The sequence below is a fragment of the Doryrhamphus excisus genome, linkage group LG10, assembly GCF_037039965.1.
Source record: "Doryrhamphus excisus strain RoL-2023G ecotype Guam linkage group LG10, RoL_Dexc_Guam_v1.1, whole genome shotgun sequence".
Taxonomy (NCBI): domain Eukaryota; kingdom Metazoa; phylum Chordata; class Actinopteri; order Syngnathiformes; family Syngnathidae; genus Doryrhamphus; species Doryrhamphus excisus.
In genome coordinates, this window is record NC_136366.1 from 6791675 (window position 1) to 6813105 (window position 21431).

Sequence of the window (21431 nt, forward strand, 5' to 3'; positions counted from 1 at the left end):
AGACACCAGGTATCTATTTTCTACTTTTTAGTCCACGGGTATCTATTTTTTCGTTTTTAGTCCATGGGTATCTATTTTCTACTTTTAGTCCATGGGTATCTATTTTCTACTTTTAGTCCATGGGTATCTATTTTCTACTTTTAGTCCATGGGTATCTATTTTCTACTTTTTAGACACCAGGTATCTATTTTCTACTTTTTAGTCCACGGGTATCTATTTTTTCGTTTTTAGTCCATGGGTATCTATTTTCTACTTTTAGTCCATGGGTATCTATTTTCTACTTTTAGTCCACAGGTGTCTATTTTCTGGTATTAGTCCACGGGTATCTATTTCCTAAATGTTGGTTTTCAGCCAAGCTCTCACGCCAGGATTTCACTCCTTCCTGTTTGTCGGTTGTCGGTCGATCTCAGGGGTTCGGGGGTCGTCACCAGGCCGGCCCACTGTCACGTCCTCCAGTTGGGGGGTCCCACTTCCTGCTCCTGTTTGTTCAGCTTCACGTGCACACTGGGGGGACATGATGGTCAGGTTAGTCTGAAACGACTGTAGATGAGGGACCATCGGGGACCATTTCTCTGGTCTCACAGGATGCAGTAAGTGAAGCCACCACAAGATGTCTCTGTTTCAGTGAGGAACATCCACAGGCGGTGTTGGCTTCTCTACAGCTGACTATTTAGCCCCCGGGGGTTGAAAGCGAATGTTGACATATAGTCTATTTGTGTATGTTGGGTTAGCACTCATGTCATATTTCGACTGAAGGTTGCCTTATATCTCTTTTCGTTTTTCTTGCAGACCCTCCCTGCTTTGATTTCGGCCTCCCGGGGGTCCTGGGCATCGCCTTCGGGGGCTTCCTGATAGGAGTGTTACTTATTGGAGCTTTGTGGTTCATCAAAATCAAAACAGGTAGGTCCACTTTTCAATATTATTATATAATATATATAAGCCTTCCCTGGGTGTCCAAAGTGTGGCCCGGTGGTCAAAAAACATCACAACAATAGAAAAAATCAGTAGTTATTCAACAAGAATAAAGTCAAAATATTAAAACAAAAAAGTTTTACAAATCTAATAATAATTTTATGAGAATAGTGTAGTATTATGAGGGGAAAAAATAACATTTTAGGGGTTCAAATATGATGGAAACATATTTTCTTAGAAATGGGAATAGCATGAAAAACAAAACAACAAAGTTTGTAAATTGCTTTGAAAATTAGGTTGCTGCAAAAATTTGAATATAAATATATGAACTATAAAAAGAAAAAAGTCACTCTAATTGGACAAAAAGTCAATTTTATGGGAATAAACTGAAAAGTTGAGGAAGAATGACGCTGTTTTAGTAGCATAATGTTGACATTTTCTATTTTATTATTGACATGATTAAGTTTGGGAAATGGATTAAAGTCAAAATATGAATAAAATAAAGTCCGCATATGACGAGAGGGACATTTCTGAAAATTATTTTAGAAGAAAGTTGAAATATTTGCAACCTAAACCTGCAAAATTCTACCCAATTTAGGCTACCCAACGGGACTGGACATGGCCTCCCCCCTCTCTTCCGGGTGTCCCTGCTCAGGCGCCAAGCGGCAGCCCGTGTCGTCCAACCCCTCCCCCTCTGAGAATAGCAGCGCTAACGCCAGCATCGGAAGCACCCAGAGCACACCCACTAGCAGCATGGCATGAGATGAGGGTGCCCCCCACCCCCACCAACAACCTCCCACCAGCAGCATGGCATGAGATGAGGGTGGCGCCCCCCAACCAACCTCCCACCTTCAGCAGTCGGCATCACCCCCTTCAGTTGACCAATATGGGTTTCCTCCCCACTTAGATTCAAAAGCACAACCCTCATCTTTGACACACAAGCATGGATGGGAGGGGGCCAGGGAGGAGGACTGGGGGGGTGTGTGTCAGCCCACACAGCGTCTTAATGGATGGCGTGTGATGTTCACCTCTGCGGCCTATCTTTAAAGCCGAGCTTCTAGACAGGAAGTTAAAGAGGGCAAGAGGAAGAAAAAATTAAATTGGCTTCCCATCAACAGGAAAAACAAACCATACCCCCCCCCCCAAGGAAATTCACTACATTCCTCCCTGAGTTGTGCCGGTGCGATCGCAGCACAATAATAGTCGGAACGGGAGATTCAAACTATTTGGTCCACTCAGTTAGGAAACACCCCCCCCCAAAGAGGTGTTTCTCTCAAGGTGGGGGGGGGGCGGTTTCTACCTCAGAGACCTACCTCGCTGCTTCCCCCAAAGTAGAAGTTTAGCAATTTGATGATGTAGCATTCACACATGGCACCCCCAAAACCTGTAGGTGCTGTCAGCCGCCCCCCCCCTCCCAAGCCCCCAGTCAGCCGCCCCGCTGCTAATGCTGGACAGATGCTGCAAACATGTGACATTGTTTTGTATTGCTAACATTGTTTATTTGGACCTGTTGCTCATGCTAGTTATTATCGACTACTTCTCATTAGCACATTAGCACATCCCATAAAACGTCCGTATCCATGACAACGAGCATCACATTCTCACCGCTTCCTTTTACTAGCATACGTTCTTTTCATTATTTACTGAAATTGAGTATTTGTGCAATATGATGGGGGGGCAAAGGGTGGATATGTTGATAACGTTGTTGATACGCCGATGCTTCATTGTTTTGTTTTTATTCAAAATGTTTGTAGTTGAAGATGTCAACCATGTATGCCGGGCTATGTACATGCGCTGCTGTAAAACTGACGCCACGCTAATGATTGTATGGAGAAGAACCGTGTTGACGTACATCCCGTATATTGTTGTTTTGTACACGCGTTAAGTGTGATAACTGTACCATTCTTTCCTCCATTCCAAGAATTGGGACCATCCCTTAACTCAAGGCACTTATCCAACCAGCAAGATTTTTGTTTTGGTGTTTGTGTTGTTTGTTTTGGATGACATTGTGCTCACGGTGTCTTGTTTCACATCCGCTCCATTTTCACCCCTTTTCTTGGAGCCCCCGGTTGTCCAAAGACACCACATCCTGACATTGTGTTCGCTGTCTAACACACACACATACACACACACACACACGTGTGTGTACGACAGACAGCGGATGTCTTTGTTACCTCGTCTCCACTCCAGTGTTTTTCATCAGAATGAAGTCATGGTTGAAATAAAACGTGTTTGTTTGTTTTGAAGCGTCTAAATGTTGAGGTAGTACTGTAGTACTCAAAGGACCGTGTGTATTGCTATGTTTGTTTGTCAAGGATTATAGATTTTCTATGAATATCATCTTAATAAAGTGGTTATGACTTTATCAACAAGTCTTTTTTTTTTTTTTAATAAAACTAAATTCAAACTAAAATGTTTGTTTTTTGTTACGTGATGTCATATTCGTTCTTCTGGTTTTAAAATGACGCTTCGTTTTTTTTCCCCTTTTTCAGGTCCGCAACCCACCACACATTAATCAGGGGTCCCAGCAGGACCTAAAGAAGGCAAAAAATCCCACTTTTCTGACGCTTCGTTTTTTGCCCGTTTTTCAGGTCCGCGGCTGTCGATTTTTCGCCTTTTTTTAAAGTTGTTTAAATGACACCTTCCTGGTCCGGGAAGTGGACAAAACCCACCACACATTAATCAGGGGTCCCGGCAGGACCTAAAGAAGGCAAAAAATCCCACTTTTCTGACGCTTCGTCTTTTGCCCGTTTTTCAGGTCCGCGGCTGTCGATTTTTCGCCTTTTTTTAAAGTTGTTTAAATGACACCTTCCTGGTCTGGGAAGTGGACAAAACCCACCACACATTAATCAGGGGTCCCGGCAGGACCTAAAGAAGGCAAAAAATCCCACTTTTCTGACGCTTCGTTTTTTGCCCGTTTTTCAGGTCCGCGGCTGTCGATTTTTCGCCTATTTTTAAAGTGTTTTAAATGACACCTTCCTGGTCCGGGAAGTGGACAAAACCCACCACACATCAAGCAGGGGTCCCGGCAGGACCTAAAGAAGGCAAAAAATCCCACTTTTCTGACGCTTCGTTTTTTGCCCGTTTTTCAGGTCCGCGGCTATCGATTTTTCACCTTTTTTTAAAGTTGTTTAAATGACACCTTCCTGGTCCGGGAAGTGGACAAAACCAACCACACATTAATCAGGGGTCCCGGCAGGACCTAAAGAAGGCAAAAAATCCCACTTTTCTGACACTTCGTTTTTTGCCCGTTTTTCAGGTCCGCGGCTGTCGATTTTTCACCTTTTTTAAAAGTTGTTTAAATGACACCTTCCTGGTCCGGGAAGTGGACAAAACCCACCACACATTAATCAGGGGTCCCGGCAGGACCTAAAGAAGGCAAAAAATCCCACTTTTCTGACGCTTCGTTTTTTGCCCGTTTTTCAGGTCCGCGGCTGTCGATTTTTCGCCTTTTTTTAAAGTTGTTTAAATGACACCTTCCTGGTCCGGGAAGTGGACAAAACCCACCACACATTAATCAGGGGTCCCGGCAGGACCTAAAGAAGGCAAAAAATCCCACTTTTCTGACGCTTCGTTTTTTGCCCGTTTTTCAGGTCCGCGGCTGTCGATTTTTCGCCTTTTTTTAAAGTTGTTTAAATGACACCTTCCTGGTCTGGGAAGTGGACAAAACCCACCACACATTAATCAGGGGTCCCGGCAGGACCTAAAGAAGGCAAAAAATCCCACTTTTCTGACGCTTCGTATTTTGCCCGTTTTTCAGGTCCCCGTGGCTGTCGATTTTTCGCCTTTTTTTAAAGTTGTTTAAATGACACCTTCCTGGTCCGGGAAGTGGACAAAACCTACCACACATTAATCAGGGGTCCCGGCAGGACCTAAAGAAGGCAAAAAATCCCACTTTTCTGACGCTTCGTTTTTTGCCCGTTTTTCAGGTCCGCGGCTGTCGATTTTTTGCCTTTTTTTAAAGTTGTTTAAATGACACCTTCCTGGTCCGGGAAGTGGACAAAACCCACCACACATTAATCAGGGGTCCCGGCAGGACCTAAAGAAGGCAAAAAATCCCACTTTTCTGACGCTTCGTTTTTTGCCCAATTTTCAGGTCCGCGGCTGTCGATTTTTCGCCTTTTTTTAAAGTTGTTTAAATGACACCTTCCTGGTCCGGGAAGTAGACAAAACCCACCACACATTAATCAGGGGTCCCGGCAGGACCTAAAGAAGGCAAAAAATCCCACTTTTCTGACGCTTCGTTTTTTGCCCGTTTTTCAGGTCCGCGGCTGTCGATTTTTCGCCTTTTTTTTAAAGTTGTTTAAATGACACCTTCCTGGTCCGGGAAGTGGACAAAACCCACCACACATTAATCAGGGGTCCCGGCAGGACCTAAAGAAGGCAAAAAATCCCACTTTTCTGACGCTTCGTTTTTTGCCCGTTTTTCAGGTCCGCGGCTGTCGATTTTTCGCCTTTTTTTAAAGTTGTTGAAATGACACCTTCCTGGTCCGGGAAGTGGACAAAACCCACCACACATTAATCAGGGGTCCCGGCAGGACCTAAAGAAGGCAAAAAATCCCACTTTTCTGACGCTTCGTTTTTTTGCCCGTTTTTCAGGTCCGCGGCTGTCGATTTTTCGCCTTTTTTTAAAGTTGTTTAAATGACACCTTCCTGGTCCGGGAAGTGGACAAAACCCACCACACATTAATCAGGGGTCCCGGCAGGACCTAAAGAAGGCAAAAAATCCCACTTTTCTGACGCTTCGTTTTTTGCCCGTTTTTCAGGTCCGCGGCTGTCGATTTTTCGCCTTTTTTTAAAGTTGTTTAAATGACACCTTCCTGGTCCGGGAAGTGGACAAAATCCACCACACATTAATCAGGGGTCCCGGCAGGACCTAAAGAAGGCAAAAAATCCCACTTTTCTGACGCTTCGTTTTTTGCCCGTTTTTCAGGTCCGCGGCTGTCGATTTTTCGCCTTTTTTTAAAGTTGTTTAAATGACACCTTCCTGGTCCGGGAAGTGGACAAAACCCACCACACATTAATCAGGGGTCCCGGCAGGACCTAAAGAAGGCAAAAAATCCCACTTTTCTGACGCTTCGTTTTTTGCCCGTTTTTCAGGTCCGCGGCTGTCGATTTTTTGCCTTTTTTTAAAGTTGTTTAAATGACACCTTCCTGGTCCGGGAAGTGGACAAAACCCACCACACATTAATCAGGGGTCCCGGCAGGACCTAAAGAAGGCAAAAAATCCCACTTTTCTGACGCTTAGTTTTTTGCCCGTTTTTCAGGTCCGCGGCTGTCGATTTTTCGCCTTTTTTAAAGTTGTTTAAATGACACCTTCCTGGTCCGGGAAGTGGACAAAACCCACCACACATTAATCAGGGGTCCCGGCAGGACCTAAAGAACGCAAAAAATCCCACTTTTCTGACGCTTCGTTTTTTGCCCGTTTTTCAGGTCCGCGGCTGTCGATTTTTTGCCTTTTTTTAAAGTTGTTTAAATGACACCTTCCTGGTCCGGGAAGTGGACAAAACCCACCACACATTAATCAGGGGTCCCGGCAGGACCTAAAGAAGGCAAAAAATCCCACTTTTCTGACGCTTCGTTTTTTGCCCGTTTTTCAGGTCCGCGGCTGTCGATTTTTTGCCTATTTTTAAAGTGTTTTAAATGACACCTTCCTGGTCCGGGAAGTGGACAAAACCCACCACACATCAAGCAGGGGTCCCGGCAGGACCTAAAGAAGGCAAAAAATCCCACTTTTCTGACGCTTCGTTTTTTGCCTGTTTTTCAGGTCCGCGGCTGTCGATTATTTGCCTTTTTTTAAAGTTGTTTAAATGACACCTTCCTGGTCCGGGAAGTGGACAAAACCCACCACACATTAATCAGGGGTCCCGGCAGGACCTAAAGAAGGCAAAAAATCCCACTTTTCTGACGCTTCGTTTTTTGCCCGTTTTTCAGGTCCGCGGCTATCGATTTTTCACCTTTTTTTAAAGTTGTTTAAATGACACCTTCCTGGTCCGGGAAGTGGACAAAACCAACCACACATTAATCAGGGGTCCCGGCAGGACCTAAAGAAGGCAAAAAATCCCACTTTTCTGACACTTCGTTTTTTGCCCGTTTTTCAGGTCCGCGGCTGTCGATTTTTCACCTTTTTTAAAAGTTGTTTAAATGACACCTTCCTGGTCCGGGAAGTGGACAAAACCCACCACACATTAATCAGGGGTCCCGGCAGGACCTAAAGAAGGCAAAAAATCCCACTTTTCTGACGCTTCGTTTTTTGCCCGTTTTTCAGGTCCGCGGCTGTCGATTTTTTGCCTTTTTTTAAAGTTGTTTAAATGACACCTTCCTGGTCCGGGAAGTGGACAAAACCCACCACACATTAATCAGGGGTCCCGGCAGGACCTAAAGAAGGCAAAAAATCCCACTTTTCTGACGCTTCGTTTTTTGCCCGTTTTTCAGGTCCGCGGCTGTCGATTTTTCGCCTTTTTTTAAAGTTGTTTAAATGACACCTTCCTGGTCTGGGAAGTGGACAAAACCCACCACACATTAATCAGGGGTCCCGGCAGGACCTAAAGAAGGCAAAAAATCCCACTTTTCTGACGCTTCGTATTTTGCCCGTTTTTCAGGTCCGTGGCTGTCGATTTTTCGCCTTTTTTTAAAGTTGTTTAAATGACACCTTCCTGGTCCGGGAAGTGGACAAAACCTACCACACATTAATCAGGGGTCCCGGCAGGACCTAAAGAAGGCAAAAAATCCCACTTTTCTGACGCTTCGTTTTTTGCCCGTTTTTCAGGTCCGCGGCTGTCGATTTTTCGCCTTTTTTTAAAGTTGTTGAAATGACACCTTCCTGGTCCGGGAAGTGGACAAAACCCACCACACATTAATCAGGGGTCCCGGCAGGACCTAAAGAAGGCAAAAAATCCCACTTTTCTGACGCTTCGTTTTTTGCCCGTTTTTCAGGTCCGCGGCTGTCGATTTTTCGCCTTTTTTAAAGTTGTTTAAATGACACCTTCCTGGTCCGGGAAGTGGACAAAAACCACCACACATTAATCAGGGGTCCCGGCAGGACCTAAAGAAGGCAAAAAATCCCACCTTTCTGACGCTTCGTTTTTCGCCCGTTTTTCAGGTCCGCCGCTGTCGATTTTTCGCCTTTTTTTTTAAGTTGTTTAAATGACACCTTCCGGGTCCGGGAAGTGGACAAAACCCACCCCACATTAATCAGGGGTCCCGGCAGGACCTAAAGAAGGCAAAAAATCCCACTTTTCTGACGCTTCGTTTTTTCGCCCGTTTTTCAGGTCCGCGGCTGTCGATTTTTTGCCTTTTTTTAAAGTTGTTTAAATGACACCTTCCTGGTCCGGGAAGTGGACAAAGCCCACCACACATTAATCAGGGGTCCCGGCAGGACCTAAAGAAGGCAAAAAATCCCACTTTTCTGACGCTTCGTTTTTTGCCCGTTTTTCAGGTCCGCGGCTGTCGATTTTTCGCCTTTTTTTAAAGTTGTTTAAATGACACCTTCCTGGTCCGGGAAGTGGACAAAACCCACCACACATTAATCAGGGGTCCCGGCAGGACCTAAAGAAGGCAAAAAACCCCACTTTTCTGACGCTTCGTTTTTTGCCCGTTTTTCAGGTCCGCGGCTGTCGATTTTTCGCCTTTTTTTAAAGTTGTTTAAATGACACCTTCCTGGTCCGGGAAGTGGACAAAACCCACCACACATTAATCAGGGGTCCCGGCAGGACCTAAAGAAGGCAAAAAATCCCACTTTTCTGACGCTTCGTTTTTTGCCCGTTTTTCAGGTCCGCGGCTGTCGATTTTTCGCCTTTTTTAAAAGTTGTTTAAATGACACCTTCCTGGTCCGGGAAGTGGACAAAACCCACCACACATTAATCAGGGGTCCCGGCAGGACCTAAAGAAGGCAAAAAATCCCACTTTTCTGACGCTTCGCTTTTTGCCCGTTTTTCAGGTCCGCGGCTGTCGATTTTTCGCCTTTTTTTAAAGTTGTTTAAATGACACCTTCCTGGTCCGGGAAGTGGACAAAACCCACCACACATTAATCAGGGGTCCCGGCAGGACCTAAAGAAGGCAAAAAATCCCACTTTTCTGACGCTTCGTTTTTTGCCCGTTTTTCAGGTCCGCGGCTGTCGATTTTTCGCCTTTTTTTAAAGTTGTTTAAATGACACCTTCCTGGTCCGGGAAGTGGACAAAACCCACCACACATTAATCAGGGGTCCCGGCAGGACCTAAAGAAGGCAAAAAATCCCACTTTTCTGACGCTTCGTTTTTTTGCCCGTTTTTCAGGTCCGCGGCTGTCGATTTTTCGCCTTTTTTTAAAGTTGTTTAAATGACACCTTCCTGGTCCGGGAAGTGGACAAAATCCACCACACATTAATCAGGGGTCCCGGCAGGACCTAAAGAAGGCAAAAAATCCCACTTTTCTGACGCTTCGTTTTTTGCCCGTTTTTCAGGTCCGCGGCTGTCGATTTTTCGCCTTTTTTTAAAGTTGTTTAAATGACACCTTCCTGGTCCGGGAAGTGGACAAAACCCACCACACATTAATCAGGGGTCCCGGCAGGACCTAAAGAAGGCAAAAAATCCCACTTTTCTGACGCTTCGTTTTTTGCCCGTTTTTCAGGTCCGCGGCTGTCGATTTTTTGCCTTTTTTTAAAGTTGTTTAAATGACACCTTCCTGGTCCGGGAAGTGGACAAAACCCACCACACATTAATCAGGGGTCCCGGCAGGACCTAAAGAAGGCAAAAAATCCCACTTTTCTGACGCTTAGTTTTTTGCCCGTTTTTCAGGTCCGCGGCTGTCGATTTTTCGCCTTTTTTAAAGTTGTTTAAATGACACCTTCCTGGTCCGGGAAGTGGACAAAACCCACCACACATTAATCAGGGGTCCCGGCAGGACCTAAAGAACGCAAAAAATCCCACTTTTCTGACGCTTCGTTTTTTGCCCGTTTTTCAGGTCCGCGGCTGTCGATTTTTTGCCTTTTTTTAAAGTTGTTTAAATGACACCTTCCTGGTCCGGGAAGTGGACAAAACCCACCACACATTAATCAGGGGTCCCGGCAGGACCTAAAGAAGGCAAAAAATCCCACTTTTCTGACGCTTCGTTTTTTGCCCGTTTTTCAGGTCCGCGGCTGTCGATTTTTTGCCTATTTTTAAAGTGTTTTAAATGACACCTTCCTGGTCCGGGAAGTGGACAAAACCCACCACACATCAAGCAGGGGTCCCGGCAGGACCTAAAGAAGGCAAAAAATCCCACTTTTCTGACGCTTCGTTTTTTGCCTGTTTTTCAGGTCCGCGGCTGTCGATTATTCGCCTTTTTTTAAAGTTGTTTAAATGACACCTTCCTGGTCCGGGAAGTGGACAAAACCCACCACACATTAATCAGGGGTCCCGGCAGGACCTAAAGAAGGCAAAAAATCCCACTTTTCTGACGCTTCGTTTTTTGCCCGTTTTTCAGGTCCGCGGCTATCGATTTTTCACCTTTTTTAAAGTTGTTTAAATGACACCTTCCTGGTCCGGGAAGTGGACAAAACCAACCACACATTAATCAGGGGTCCCGGCAGGACCTAAAGAAGGCAAAAAATCCCACTTTTCTGACACTTCGTTTTTTGCCCGTTTTTCAGGTCCGCGGCTGTCGATTTTTCACCTTTTTTAAAAGTTGTTTAAATGACACCTTCCTGGTCCGGGAAGTGGACAAAACCCACCACACATTAATCAGGGGTCCCGGCAGGACCTAAAGAAGGCAAAAAATCCCACTTTTCTGACGCTTCGCTTTTTGCCCGTTTTTCAGGTCCGCGGCTGTCGATTTTTCGCCTTTTTTTAAAGTTGTTTAAATGACACCTTCCTGGTCCGGGAAGTGGACAAAACCCACCACACATTAATCAGGGGTCCCGGCAGGACCTAAAGAAGGCAAAAAAATCCCACTTTTCTGACGCTTCGTTTTTTGCCCGTTTTTCAGGTCCGCGGCTGTCGATTTTTCGCCTTTTTTTAAAGTTGTTTAAATGACACCTTCCTGGTCCGGGAAGTGGACAAAACCCACCACACATTAATCAGGGGTCCCGGCAGGACCTAAAGAAGGCAAAAAATCCCACTTTTCTGACGCTTCGTTTTTTTGCCCGTTTTTCAGGTCCGCGGCTGTCGATTTTTCGCCTTTTTTTAAAGTTGTTTAAATGACACCTTCCTGGTCCGGGAAGTGGACAAAATCCACCACACATTAATCAGGGGTCCCGGCAGGACCTAAAGAAGGCAAAAAATCCCACTTTTCTGACGCTTCGTTTTTTGCCCGTTTTTCAGGTCCGCGGCTGTCGATTTTTCGCCTTTTTTTAAAGTTGTTTAAATGACACCTTCCTGGTCCGGGAAGCTGACAAAACCCACCACACATTAATCAGGGGTCCCGGCAGGACCTAAAGAAGGCAAAAAATCCCACTTTTCTGACGCTTCGTTTTTTGCCCGTTTTTCAGGTCCGCGGCTGTCGATTTTTTGCCTTTTTTTAAAGTTGTTTAAATGACACCTTCCTGGTCCGGGAAGTGGACAAAACCCACCACACATTAATCAGGGGTCCCGGCAGGACCTAAAGAAGGCAAAAAATCCCACTTTTCTGACGCTTAGTTTTTTGCCCGTTTTTCAGGTCCGCGGCTGTCGATTTTTCGCCTTTTTTAAAGTTGTTTAAATGACACCTTCCTGGTCCGGGAAGTGGACAAAACCCACCACACATTAATCAGGGGTCCCGGCAGGACCTAAAGAAGGCAAAAAATCCCACTTTTCTGACGCTTTGTTTTTTGCCCGTTTTTCAGGTCCGCGGCTGTCGATTTTTCGCCTTTTTTAAAGTTGTTTAAATGACACCTTCCTGGTCCGGGAAGTGGACAAAACCCACCACACATTAATCAGGGGTCCCGGCAGGACCTAAAGAAGGCAAAAAATCCCACTTTTCTGATTCTTTGTTTTTTGCCCGTTTTTCAGGTCCGCGGCTGTCGATTTTTCGCCTTTTTTTAAAGTTGTTTAAATGACACCTTCCTGGTCCGGGAAGTGGACAAAACCCACCACACATTAATCAGGGGTCCCGGCAGGACCTAAAGAAGGCAAAAAATCCCACTTTTCTGACGCTTCGTTTTTTGCCCGTTTTTCAGGTCCGCGGCTGTCGATTTTTGCCTTTTTTAAAGTTGTTTAAATGACACCTTCCTGGTCCGGGAAGTGGACAAAACCCACCACACATTAATCAGGGGTCCCGGCAGGACCTAAAGAAGGCAAAAAACCCCACTTTTCTGACGCTTTGTTTTTTGCCCGTTTTTCAGGTCCGCGGCTGTCGATTTTTTGCCTTTTTTTAAAGTTGTTTAAATGACACCTTCTTGGTCCGGGAAGTGGACAAAACCCACCACACATTAATCAGGGGTCCCGGCAGGACCTAAAGAAGGCAAAAAACCCCACTTTTCTGACGCTTTGTTTTTTGCCCGTTTTTCAGGTCCGCGGCTGTCGATTTTTCGCCTTTTTTTAAAAGTTGTTTAAATGACACCTTCCTGGTCCGGGAAGTGGACAAAACCCACCACACATTAATCAGGGGTCCCGGCAGGACCTAAAGAAGGCAAAAAATCCCACTTTTCTGACGCTTCGTTTTTTGCCCGTTTTTCAGGTCCGCGGCTGTCGATTTTTCGCCTTTTTTAAAAGTTGTTTAAATGACACCTTCCTGGTCCGGGAAGTGGACAAAACCCACCACACATTAATCAGGGGTCCCGGCAGGACCTAAAGAAGGCAAAAAATCCCACTTTTCTGACGCTTCGTTTTTTGCCCGTTTTTCAGGTCCGCGGCTGTCGATTTTTCGCCTATTTTTAAAGTTGTTTAAATGACACCTTCCTGGTCCGGGAAGTGGACAAAACCCACCACACATTAATCAGGGGTCCCGGCAGGACCTAAAGAAGGCAAAAAACCCCACTTTTCTGACGCTTCGTTTTTTGCCCGTTTTTCAGGTCCGCGGCTGTCGATTTTTCGCCTTTTTTTAAAGTTGTTTAAATGACACCTTCCTGGTCCGGGAAGTGGACAAAACCCACCACACATTAATCAGGGGTCCCGGCAGGACCTAAAGAAGGCAAAAAATCCCACTTTTCTGACGCTTCGTTTTTTGCCCGTTTTTCAGGTCCGCGGCTGTCGATTTTTCGCCTTTTTTAAAAGTTGTTTAAATGACACCTTCCTGGTCCGGGAAGTGGACAAAACCCACCACACATTAATCAGGGGTCCCGGCAGTACCTAAAGAAGGCAAAAAATCCCACTTTTCTGACGCTTCGTTTTTTGCCCGTTTTTCAGGTCCGCGGCTGTCGATTTTTCGCCTTTTTTTTAAAGTTGTTTAAATGACACCTTCCTGGTCCGGGAAGTGGACAAAACCCACCACACATTAATCAGGGGTCCCGGCAGGACCTAAAGAAGGCAAAAAATCCCACTTTTCTGACGCTTTGTTTTTTTGCCCGTTTTTCAGGTCCGCGGCTGTCGATTTTTCGCCTTTTTTTAAAGTTGTTTAAATGACACCTTCCTGGTCCGGGAAGTGGACAAAATCCACCACACATTAATCAGGGGTCCCGGCAGGACCTAAAGAAGGCAAAAAATCCCACTTTTCTGACGCTTCGTTTTTTGCCCGTTTTTCAGGTCCGCGGCTGTCGATTTTTCGCCTTTTTTTAAAGTTGTTTAAATGACACCTTCCTGGTCCGGGAAGTGGACAAAACCCACCACACATTAATCAGGGGTCCCGGCAGGACCTAAAGAAGGCAAAAAATCCCACTTTTCTGACGCTTCGTTTTTTGCCCGTTTTTCAGGTCCGCGGCTGTCGATTTTTTGCCTTTTTTTAAAGTTGTTTAAATGACACCTTCCTGGTCCGGGAAGTGGACAAAACCCACCACACATTAATCAGGGGTCCCGGCAGGACCTAAAGAAGGCAAAAAATCCCACTTTTCTGACGCTTAGTTTTTTGCCCGTTTTTCAGGTCCGCGGCTGTCGATTTTTCGCCTTTTTTAAAGTTGTTTAAATGACACCTTCCTGGTCCGGGAAGTGGACAAAACCCACCACACATTAATCAGGGGTCCCGGCAGGACCTAAAGAACGCAAAAAATCCCACTTTTCTGACGCTTCGTTTTTTGCCCGTTTTTCAGGTCCGCGGCTGTCGATTTTTTGCCTTTTTTTAAAGTTGTTTAAATGACACCTTCCTGGTCCGGGAAGTGGACAAAACCCACCACACATTAATCAGGGGTCCCGGCAGGACCTAAAGAAGGCAAAAAATCCCACTTTTCTGACGCTTCGTTTTTTGCCCGTTTTTCAGGTCCGCGGCTGTCGATTTTTTGCCTATTTTTAAAGTGTTTTAAATGACACCTTCCTGGTCCGGGAAGTGGACAAAACCCACCACACATCAAGCAGGGGTCCCGGCAGGACCTAAAGAAGGCAAAAAATCCCACTTTTCTGACGCTTCGTTTTTTGCCCGTTTTTCAGGTCCGCGGCTGTCGATTTTTCGCCTATTTTTAAAGTTGTTTAAATGACACCTTCCTGGTCCGGGAAGTGGACAAAACCCACCACACATTAATCAGGGGTCCCGGCAGGACCTAAAGAAGGCAAAAAACCCCACTTTTCTGACGCTTCGTTTTTTGCCCGTTTTTCAGGTCCGCGGCTGTCGATTTTTCGCCTTTTTTTAAAGTTGTTTAAATGACACCTTCCTGGTCCGGGAAGTGGACAAAACCCACCACACATTAATCAGGGGTCCCGGCAGGACCTAAAGAAGGCAAAAAATCCCACTTTTCTGACGCTTCGTTTTTTGCCCGTTTTTCAGGTCCGCGGCTGTCGATTTTTCGCCTTTTTTTAAAGTTGTTTAAATGACACCTTCCTGGTCCGGGAAGTGGACAAAACCCACCACACATTAATCAGGGGTCCCGGCAGGACCTAAAGAAGGCAAAAAATCCCACTTTTCTGACGCTTCGTTTTTTGCCCGTTTTTCAGGTCTGCGGCTGTCGATTTTTCGCCTTTTTTTAAAGTTGTTTAAATGACACCTTTCTGGTCCGGGAAGTGGACAAAACCCACCACACATTAATCAGGAGTCCCGGCAGGACCTAAAGAAGGCAAAAAATGCCACTTTTCCGACGCTTCGTTTTTTTGCCCGTTTTTCAGGTCCGCGGCTGTCGATTTTTCGCCTTTTTTTAAAGTTGTTTAAATGACACCTTCCTGGTCCGGGAAGTGGACAAAACCCACCACACATTAATCAGGGGTCCCGGCAGGACCTAAAGAAGGCAAAAAATCCCACTTTTCTGACGCTTCGTTTTTTGCCCGTTTTTCAGGTCCGCGGCTGTCGATTTTTCGCCTTTTTTTAAAGTTGTTTAAATGACACCTTCCTGGTCCGGGAAGTGGACAAAACCCACCACACATTAATCAAGGGTCCCGGCAAGACCTAAAGAAGCCAAAATATCCCACTTTTCTGACGCTTCGTTTTTTGCCCGTTTTTCAGGTCCGCGGCTGTCGATTTTTTGCCTTTTTTAAAGTTGTTTAAATGACACCTTCCTGGTCCGGGAAGTGGACAAAACCCACCACACATTAATCAGGGGTCCCGGCAGGACCTAAAGAAGGCAAAAAATCCCACTTTTCTGACGCTTCGTTTTTTGCCCGTTTTTCAGGTCCGCGGCTGTCGATTTTTCGCCTTTTTTTAAAGTTGTTTAAATGACACCTTCCTGGTCCGGGAAGTGGACAAAACCCACCACACATTAATCAGGGGTCCCGGCAGGACCTAAAGAATGCAAAAAATCCCACTTTTCTGACGCTTCGTTTTTTGCCCGTTTTTCAGGTCCGCGGCTGTCGATTTTTTGCCTTTTTTCAAAGTTGTTTAAATGACACCTTCCTGGTCCGGGAAGTGGACAAAACCCACCACACATTAATCAGGGGTCCCGGCAGGACCTAAAGAAGGCAAAAAATCCCACTTTTCTGACGCTTTGTTTTTTGCCCGTTTTTCAGGTCCGCGGCTGTCGATTTTTCGCCTTTTTTAAAGTTGTTTAAATGACACCTTCCTGGTCCGGGAAGTGGACAAAACCCACCACACATTAATCAGGGGTCCCGGCAGGACCTAAAGAAGGCAAAAAATCCCACTTTTCTGATTCTTTGTTTTTTGCCCGTTTTTCAGGTCCGCGGCTGTCGATTTTTCGCCTTTTTTTAAAGTTGTTTAAATGACACCTTCCTGGTCCGGGAAGTGGACAAAACCCACCACACATTAATCAGGGGTCCCGGCAGGACCTAAAGAAGGCAAAAAATCCCACTTTTCTGACGCTTCGTTTTTTGCCCGTTTTTCAGGTCCGCGGCTGTCGATTTTTGCCTTTTTTAAAGTTGTTTAAATGACACCTTCCTGGTCCGGGAAGTGGACAAAACCCACCACACATTAATCAGGGGTCCCGGCAGGACCTAAAGAAGGCAAAAAACCCCACTTTTCTGACGCTTTGTTTTTTGCCCGTTTTTCAGGTCCGCGGCTGTCGATTTTTTGCCTTTTTTTAAAGTTGTTTAAATGACACCTTCTTGGTCCGGGAAGTGGACAAAACCCACCACACATTAATCAGGGGTCCCGGCAGGACCTAAAGAAGGCAAAAAACCCCACTTTTCTGACGCTTCGTTTTTTGCCCGTTTTTCAGGTCCGCGGCTGTCGATTTTTCGCCTTTTTTTAAAAGTTGTTTAAATGACACCTTCCTGGTCCGGGAAGTGGACAAAACCCACCACACATTAATCAGGGGTCCCGGCAGGACCTAAAGAAGGCAAAAAATCCCACTTTTCTGACGCTTCGTTTTTTGCCCGTTTTTCAGGTCCGCGGCTGTCGATTTTTCGCCTTTTTTAAAAGTTGTTTAAATGACACCTTCCTGGTCCGGGAAGTGGACAAAACCCACCACACATTAATCAGGGGTCCCGGCAGGACCTAAAGAAGGCAAAAAATCCCACTTTTCTGACGCTTCGTTTTTTGCCCGTTTTTCAGGTCCGCGGCTGTCGATTTTTCGCCTATTTTTAAAGTTGTTTAAATGACACCTTCCTGGTCCGGGAAGTGGACAAAACCCACCACACATTAATCAGGGGTCCCGGCAGGACCTAAAGAAGGCAAAAAACCCCACTTTTCTGACGCTTTGTTTTTTGCCCGTTTTTCAGGTCCGCGGCTGTCGATTTTTCGCCTTTTTTTAAAGTTGTTTAAATGACACCTTCCTGGTCCGGGAAGCGGACAAAACCCACCACACATTAATCAGGGGTCCCGGCAGGACCTAAAGAAGGCAAAAAATCCCACTTTTCTGACGCTTCGTTTTTTGCCCGTTTTTCAGGTCCGCGGCTGTCGATTTTTCGCCTTTTTTAAAAGTTGTTTAAATGACACCTTCCTGGTCCGGGAAGTGGACAAAACCCACCACACATTAATCAGGGGTCCCGGCAGTACCTAAAGAAGGCAAAAAATCCCACTTTTCTGACGCTTCGTTTTTTGCCCGTTTTTCAGGTCCGCGGCTGTCGATTTTTCGCCTTTTTTTTAAAGTTGTTTAAATGACACCTTCCTGGTCCGGGAAGTGGACAAAACCCACCACACATTAATCAGGAGTCCCGGCAGGACCTAAAGAAGGCAAAAAATGCCACTTTTCCGACGCTTCGTTTTTTTGCCCGTTTTTCAGGTCCGCGGCTGTCGATTTTTCGCCTTTTTTTAAAGTTGTTTAAATGACACCTTCCTGGTCCGGGAAGTGGACAAAACCCACCACACATTAATCAGGGGTCCCGGCAGGACCTAAAGAAGGCAAAAAATCCCACTTTTCTGACGCTTCGTTTTTTGCCCGTTTTTCAGGTCCGCGGCTGTCGATTTTTCGCCTTTTTTTAAAGTTGTTTAAATGACACCTTCCTGGTCCGGGAAGTGGACAAAACCCACCACACATTAATCAAGGGTCCCGGCAAGACCTAAAGAAGCCAAAATATCCCACTTTTCTGACGCTTCGTTTTTTGCCCGTTTTTCAGGTCCGCGGCTGTCGATTTTTTGCCTTTTTTTAAAGTTGTTTAAATGACACCTTCCTGGTCCGGGAAGTGGACAAAACCCACCACACATTAATCAGGGGTCCCGGCAGGACCTAAAGAAGGCAAAAAATCCCACTTTTCTGACGCTTCGTTTTTTGCCCGTTTTTCAGGTCCGCGGCTGTCGATTTTTCGCCTTTTTTTTAAAGTTGTTTAAATGACACCTTCCTGGTCCGGGAAGTGGACAAAACCCACCACACATTAATCAGGGGTCCCGGCAGGACCTAAAGAATGCAAAAAATCCCACTTTTCTGACGCTTCGTTTTTTGCCCGTTTTTCAGGTCCGCGGCTGTCGATTTTTTGCCTTTTTTCAAAGTTGTTTAAATGACACCTTCCTGGTCCGGGAAGTGGACAAAACCCACCACACATTAATCAGGGGTCCCGGCAGGACCTAAAGAAGGCAAAAAATCCCACTTTTCTGACGCTTTGTTTTTTGCCCGTTTTTCAGGTCCGCGGCTGTCGATTTTTCGCCTTTTTTAAAGTTGTTTAAATGACACCTTCCTGGTCCGGGAAGTGGACAAAACCCACCACACATTAATCAGGGGTCCCGGCAGGACCTAAAGAAGGCAAAAAATCCCACTTTTCTGATTCTTTGTTTTTTGCCCGTTTTTCAGGTCCGCGGCTGTCGATTTTTCGCCTTTTTTTAAAGTTGTTTAAATGACACCTTCCTGGTCCGGGAAGTGGACAAAACCCACCACACATTAATCAGGGGTCCCGGCAGGACCTAAAGAAGGCAAAAAATCCCACTTTTCTGACGCTTCGTTTTTTGCCCGTTTTTCAGGTCCGCGGCTGTCGATTTTTGCCTTTTTTAAAGTTGTTTAAATGACACCTTCCTGGTCCGGGAAGTGGACAAAACCCACCACACATTAATCAGGGGTCCCGGCAGGACCTAAAGAAGGCAAAAAACCCCACTTTTCTGACGCTTTGTTTTTTGCCCGTTTTTCAGGTCCGCGGCTGTCGATTTTTTGCCTTTTTTTAAAGTTGTTTAAATGACACCTTCCTGGTCCGGGAAGTGGACAAAACCCACCACACATTAATCAGGGGTCCCGGCAGGACCTAAAGAAGGCAAAAAATCCCACTTTTCTGACGCTTCGTTTTTTGCCCGTTTTTCAGGTCCGCGGCTGTCGATTTTTCGCCTTTTTTTTAAAGTTGTTTAAATGACACCTTCCTGGTCCGGGAAGTGGACAAAACCCACCACACATTAATCAGGGGTCCCGGCAGGACCTAAAGAATGCAAAAAATCCCACTTTTCTGACGCTTCGTTTTTTGCCCGTTTTTCAGGTCCGCGGCTGTCGATTTTTTGCCTTTTTTCAAAGTTGTTTAAATGACACCTTCCTGGTCCGGGAAGTGGACAAAACCCACCACACATTAATCAGGGGTCCCGGCAGGACCTAAAGAAGGCAAAAAATCCCACTTTTCTGACGCTTTGTTTTTTGCCCGTTTTTCAGGTCCGCGGCTGTCGATTTTTCGCCTTTTTTAAAGTTGTTTAAATGACACCTTCCTGGTCCGGGAAGTGGACAAAACCCACCACACATTAATCAGGGGTCCCGGCAGGACCTAAAGAAGGCAAAAAATCCCACTTTTCTGATTCTTTGTTTTTTGCCCGTTTTTCAGGTCCGCGGCTGTCGATTTTTCGCCTTTTTTTAAAGTTGTTTAAATGACACCTTCCTGGTCCGGGAAGTGGACAAAACCCACCACACATTAATCAGGGGTCCCGGCAGGACCTAAAGAAGGCAAAAAATCCCACTTTTCTGACGCTTCGTTTTTTGCCCGTTTTTCAGGTCCGCGGCTGTCGATTTTTGCCTTTTTTAAAGTTGTTTAAATGACACCTTCCTGGTCCGGGAAGTGGACAAAACCCACCACACATTAATCAGGGGTCCCGGCAGGACCTAAAGAAGGCAAAAAACCCCACTTTTCTGACGCTTTGTTTTTTGCCCGTTTTTCAGGTCCGCGGCTGTCGATTTTTTGCCTTTTTTTAAAGTTGTTTAAATGACACCTTCTTGGTCCGGGAAGTGGACAAAACCCACCACACATTAATCAGGGGTCCCGGCAGGACCTAAAGAAGGCAAAAAACCCCACTTTTCTGACGCTTCGTTTTTTGCCCGTTTTTCAGGTCCGCGGCTGTCGATTTTTCGCCTTTTTTTAAAAGTTGTTTAAATGACACCTTCCTGGTCCGGGAAGTGGACAAAACCCACCACACATTAATCAGGGGTCCCGGCAGGACCTAAAGAAGGCAAAAAATCCCACTTTTCTGACGCTTCGTTTTTTGCCCGTTTTTCAGGTCCGCGCTGTCGATTTTTCGCCTTTTTTTAAAGTTGTTTAACTGACACCTTCCTGGTCCGGGAAGTGGACAAAACCCACCACACATTAATCAGGGGTCCCGGCAGGACCTAAAGAAGGCAAAAAATCGCACTTTTCTGATGCTTTGTTTTTTGCCCGTTTTTCAGGTCCGCGGCTGTTGATTTTTCGCCTTTTTTTAAAGTTGTTTAAATGACACCTTCCTGGTCCGGGAAGTGGACAAAACCCACCACACATTAATCAGGGGTCCCGGCAGGACCTAAAGAAGTCAAAAAACCCCACTTTTCTGACGCTTCGTTTTTTGCCCGTTTTTCAGGTCCGCGGCTGTCGATTTTTCGCCTTTTTTTAAAGTTGTTTAAATGACACTTTCCTGGTCCGGGAAGTGGACAAAACCCACCACACATTAATCAGGGGTCCCGGCAGGACCTAAAGAAGGCAAAAAATCCCACTTTTCTGACGCTTCGTTTTTTGCCTGTTTTTCAGGTCCGCGGCTGTCGATTTTTCGCCTTTTTTTAAAGTTGTTTAAATGACACCTTCCTGGTCCGGGAAGTGGACAAAACCCACCACACATTAATCAGGGGTCCCGGCAGGACCTAAAGAAGGCAAAAAATCTCACTTTTCTGACGCTTCGTTTTTTGCCCGTTTTTCAGGTCCGCGGCTGTCGATTTTTCGCCTTTTTTAAAAGTTGTTTAAATGACACCTTCCTGGTCCGGGAAGTGGACAAAACCCACCACACATTAATCAGGGGTCCCGGCAGGACCTAAAGAAGGCAAAAAATCCCACTTTTCTGACGCTTCGTTTTTTGCCCGTTTTTCAGGTCCGCGGCTGTCGATTTTTCGCCTTTTTTTTAAAGTTGTTTAAATGACACCTTCCTGGTCCGGGAAGTGGACAAAACCCACCACACATTAATCAGGGGTCCCGGCAGGACCTAAAGAAGGCAAAAAATCCCACTTTTCTGACGCTTCGTTTTTTGCCCGTTTTTCAGGTCCGCGGCTGTCGATTTTTCGCCTTTTTTTAAAGTTGTTTAAATGACACCTTTCTGGTCCGGGAAGTGGACAAAACCCACCACACATTAATCAGGGGTCCCGGCAGGACCTAAAGAAGGCAAAAAATGCCACTTTTCCGACGCTTCGTTTTTTTGCCCGTTTTTCAGGTCCGCGGCTGTCGATTTTTCGCCTTTTTTTAAAGTTGTTTAAATGACACCTTCCTGG

General features: G+C 45.8%; 1 protein-coding gene across 1 annotated transcript in view; it reads left to right on the forward strand.

Moving 5' to 3' along the window:
• eng (endoglin) overlaps window positions 1-3281 on the forward strand; it is a 39484-nt gene extending 36203 nt beyond the window's left edge. Inside the window, exons 11-12 of the mRNA XM_058055178.2 lie at window positions 790-900; window positions 1511-3281. Of these exons, the coding sequence (XP_057911161.2) occupies window positions 790-900; window positions 1511-1674 (275 nt within the window). The 3' untranslated portion in view covers window positions 1675-3281. The remainder of the gene's footprint in view (window positions 1-789; window positions 901-1510) is intronic.
• Window positions 3282-21431: the final 18150 nt, after the last annotated feature.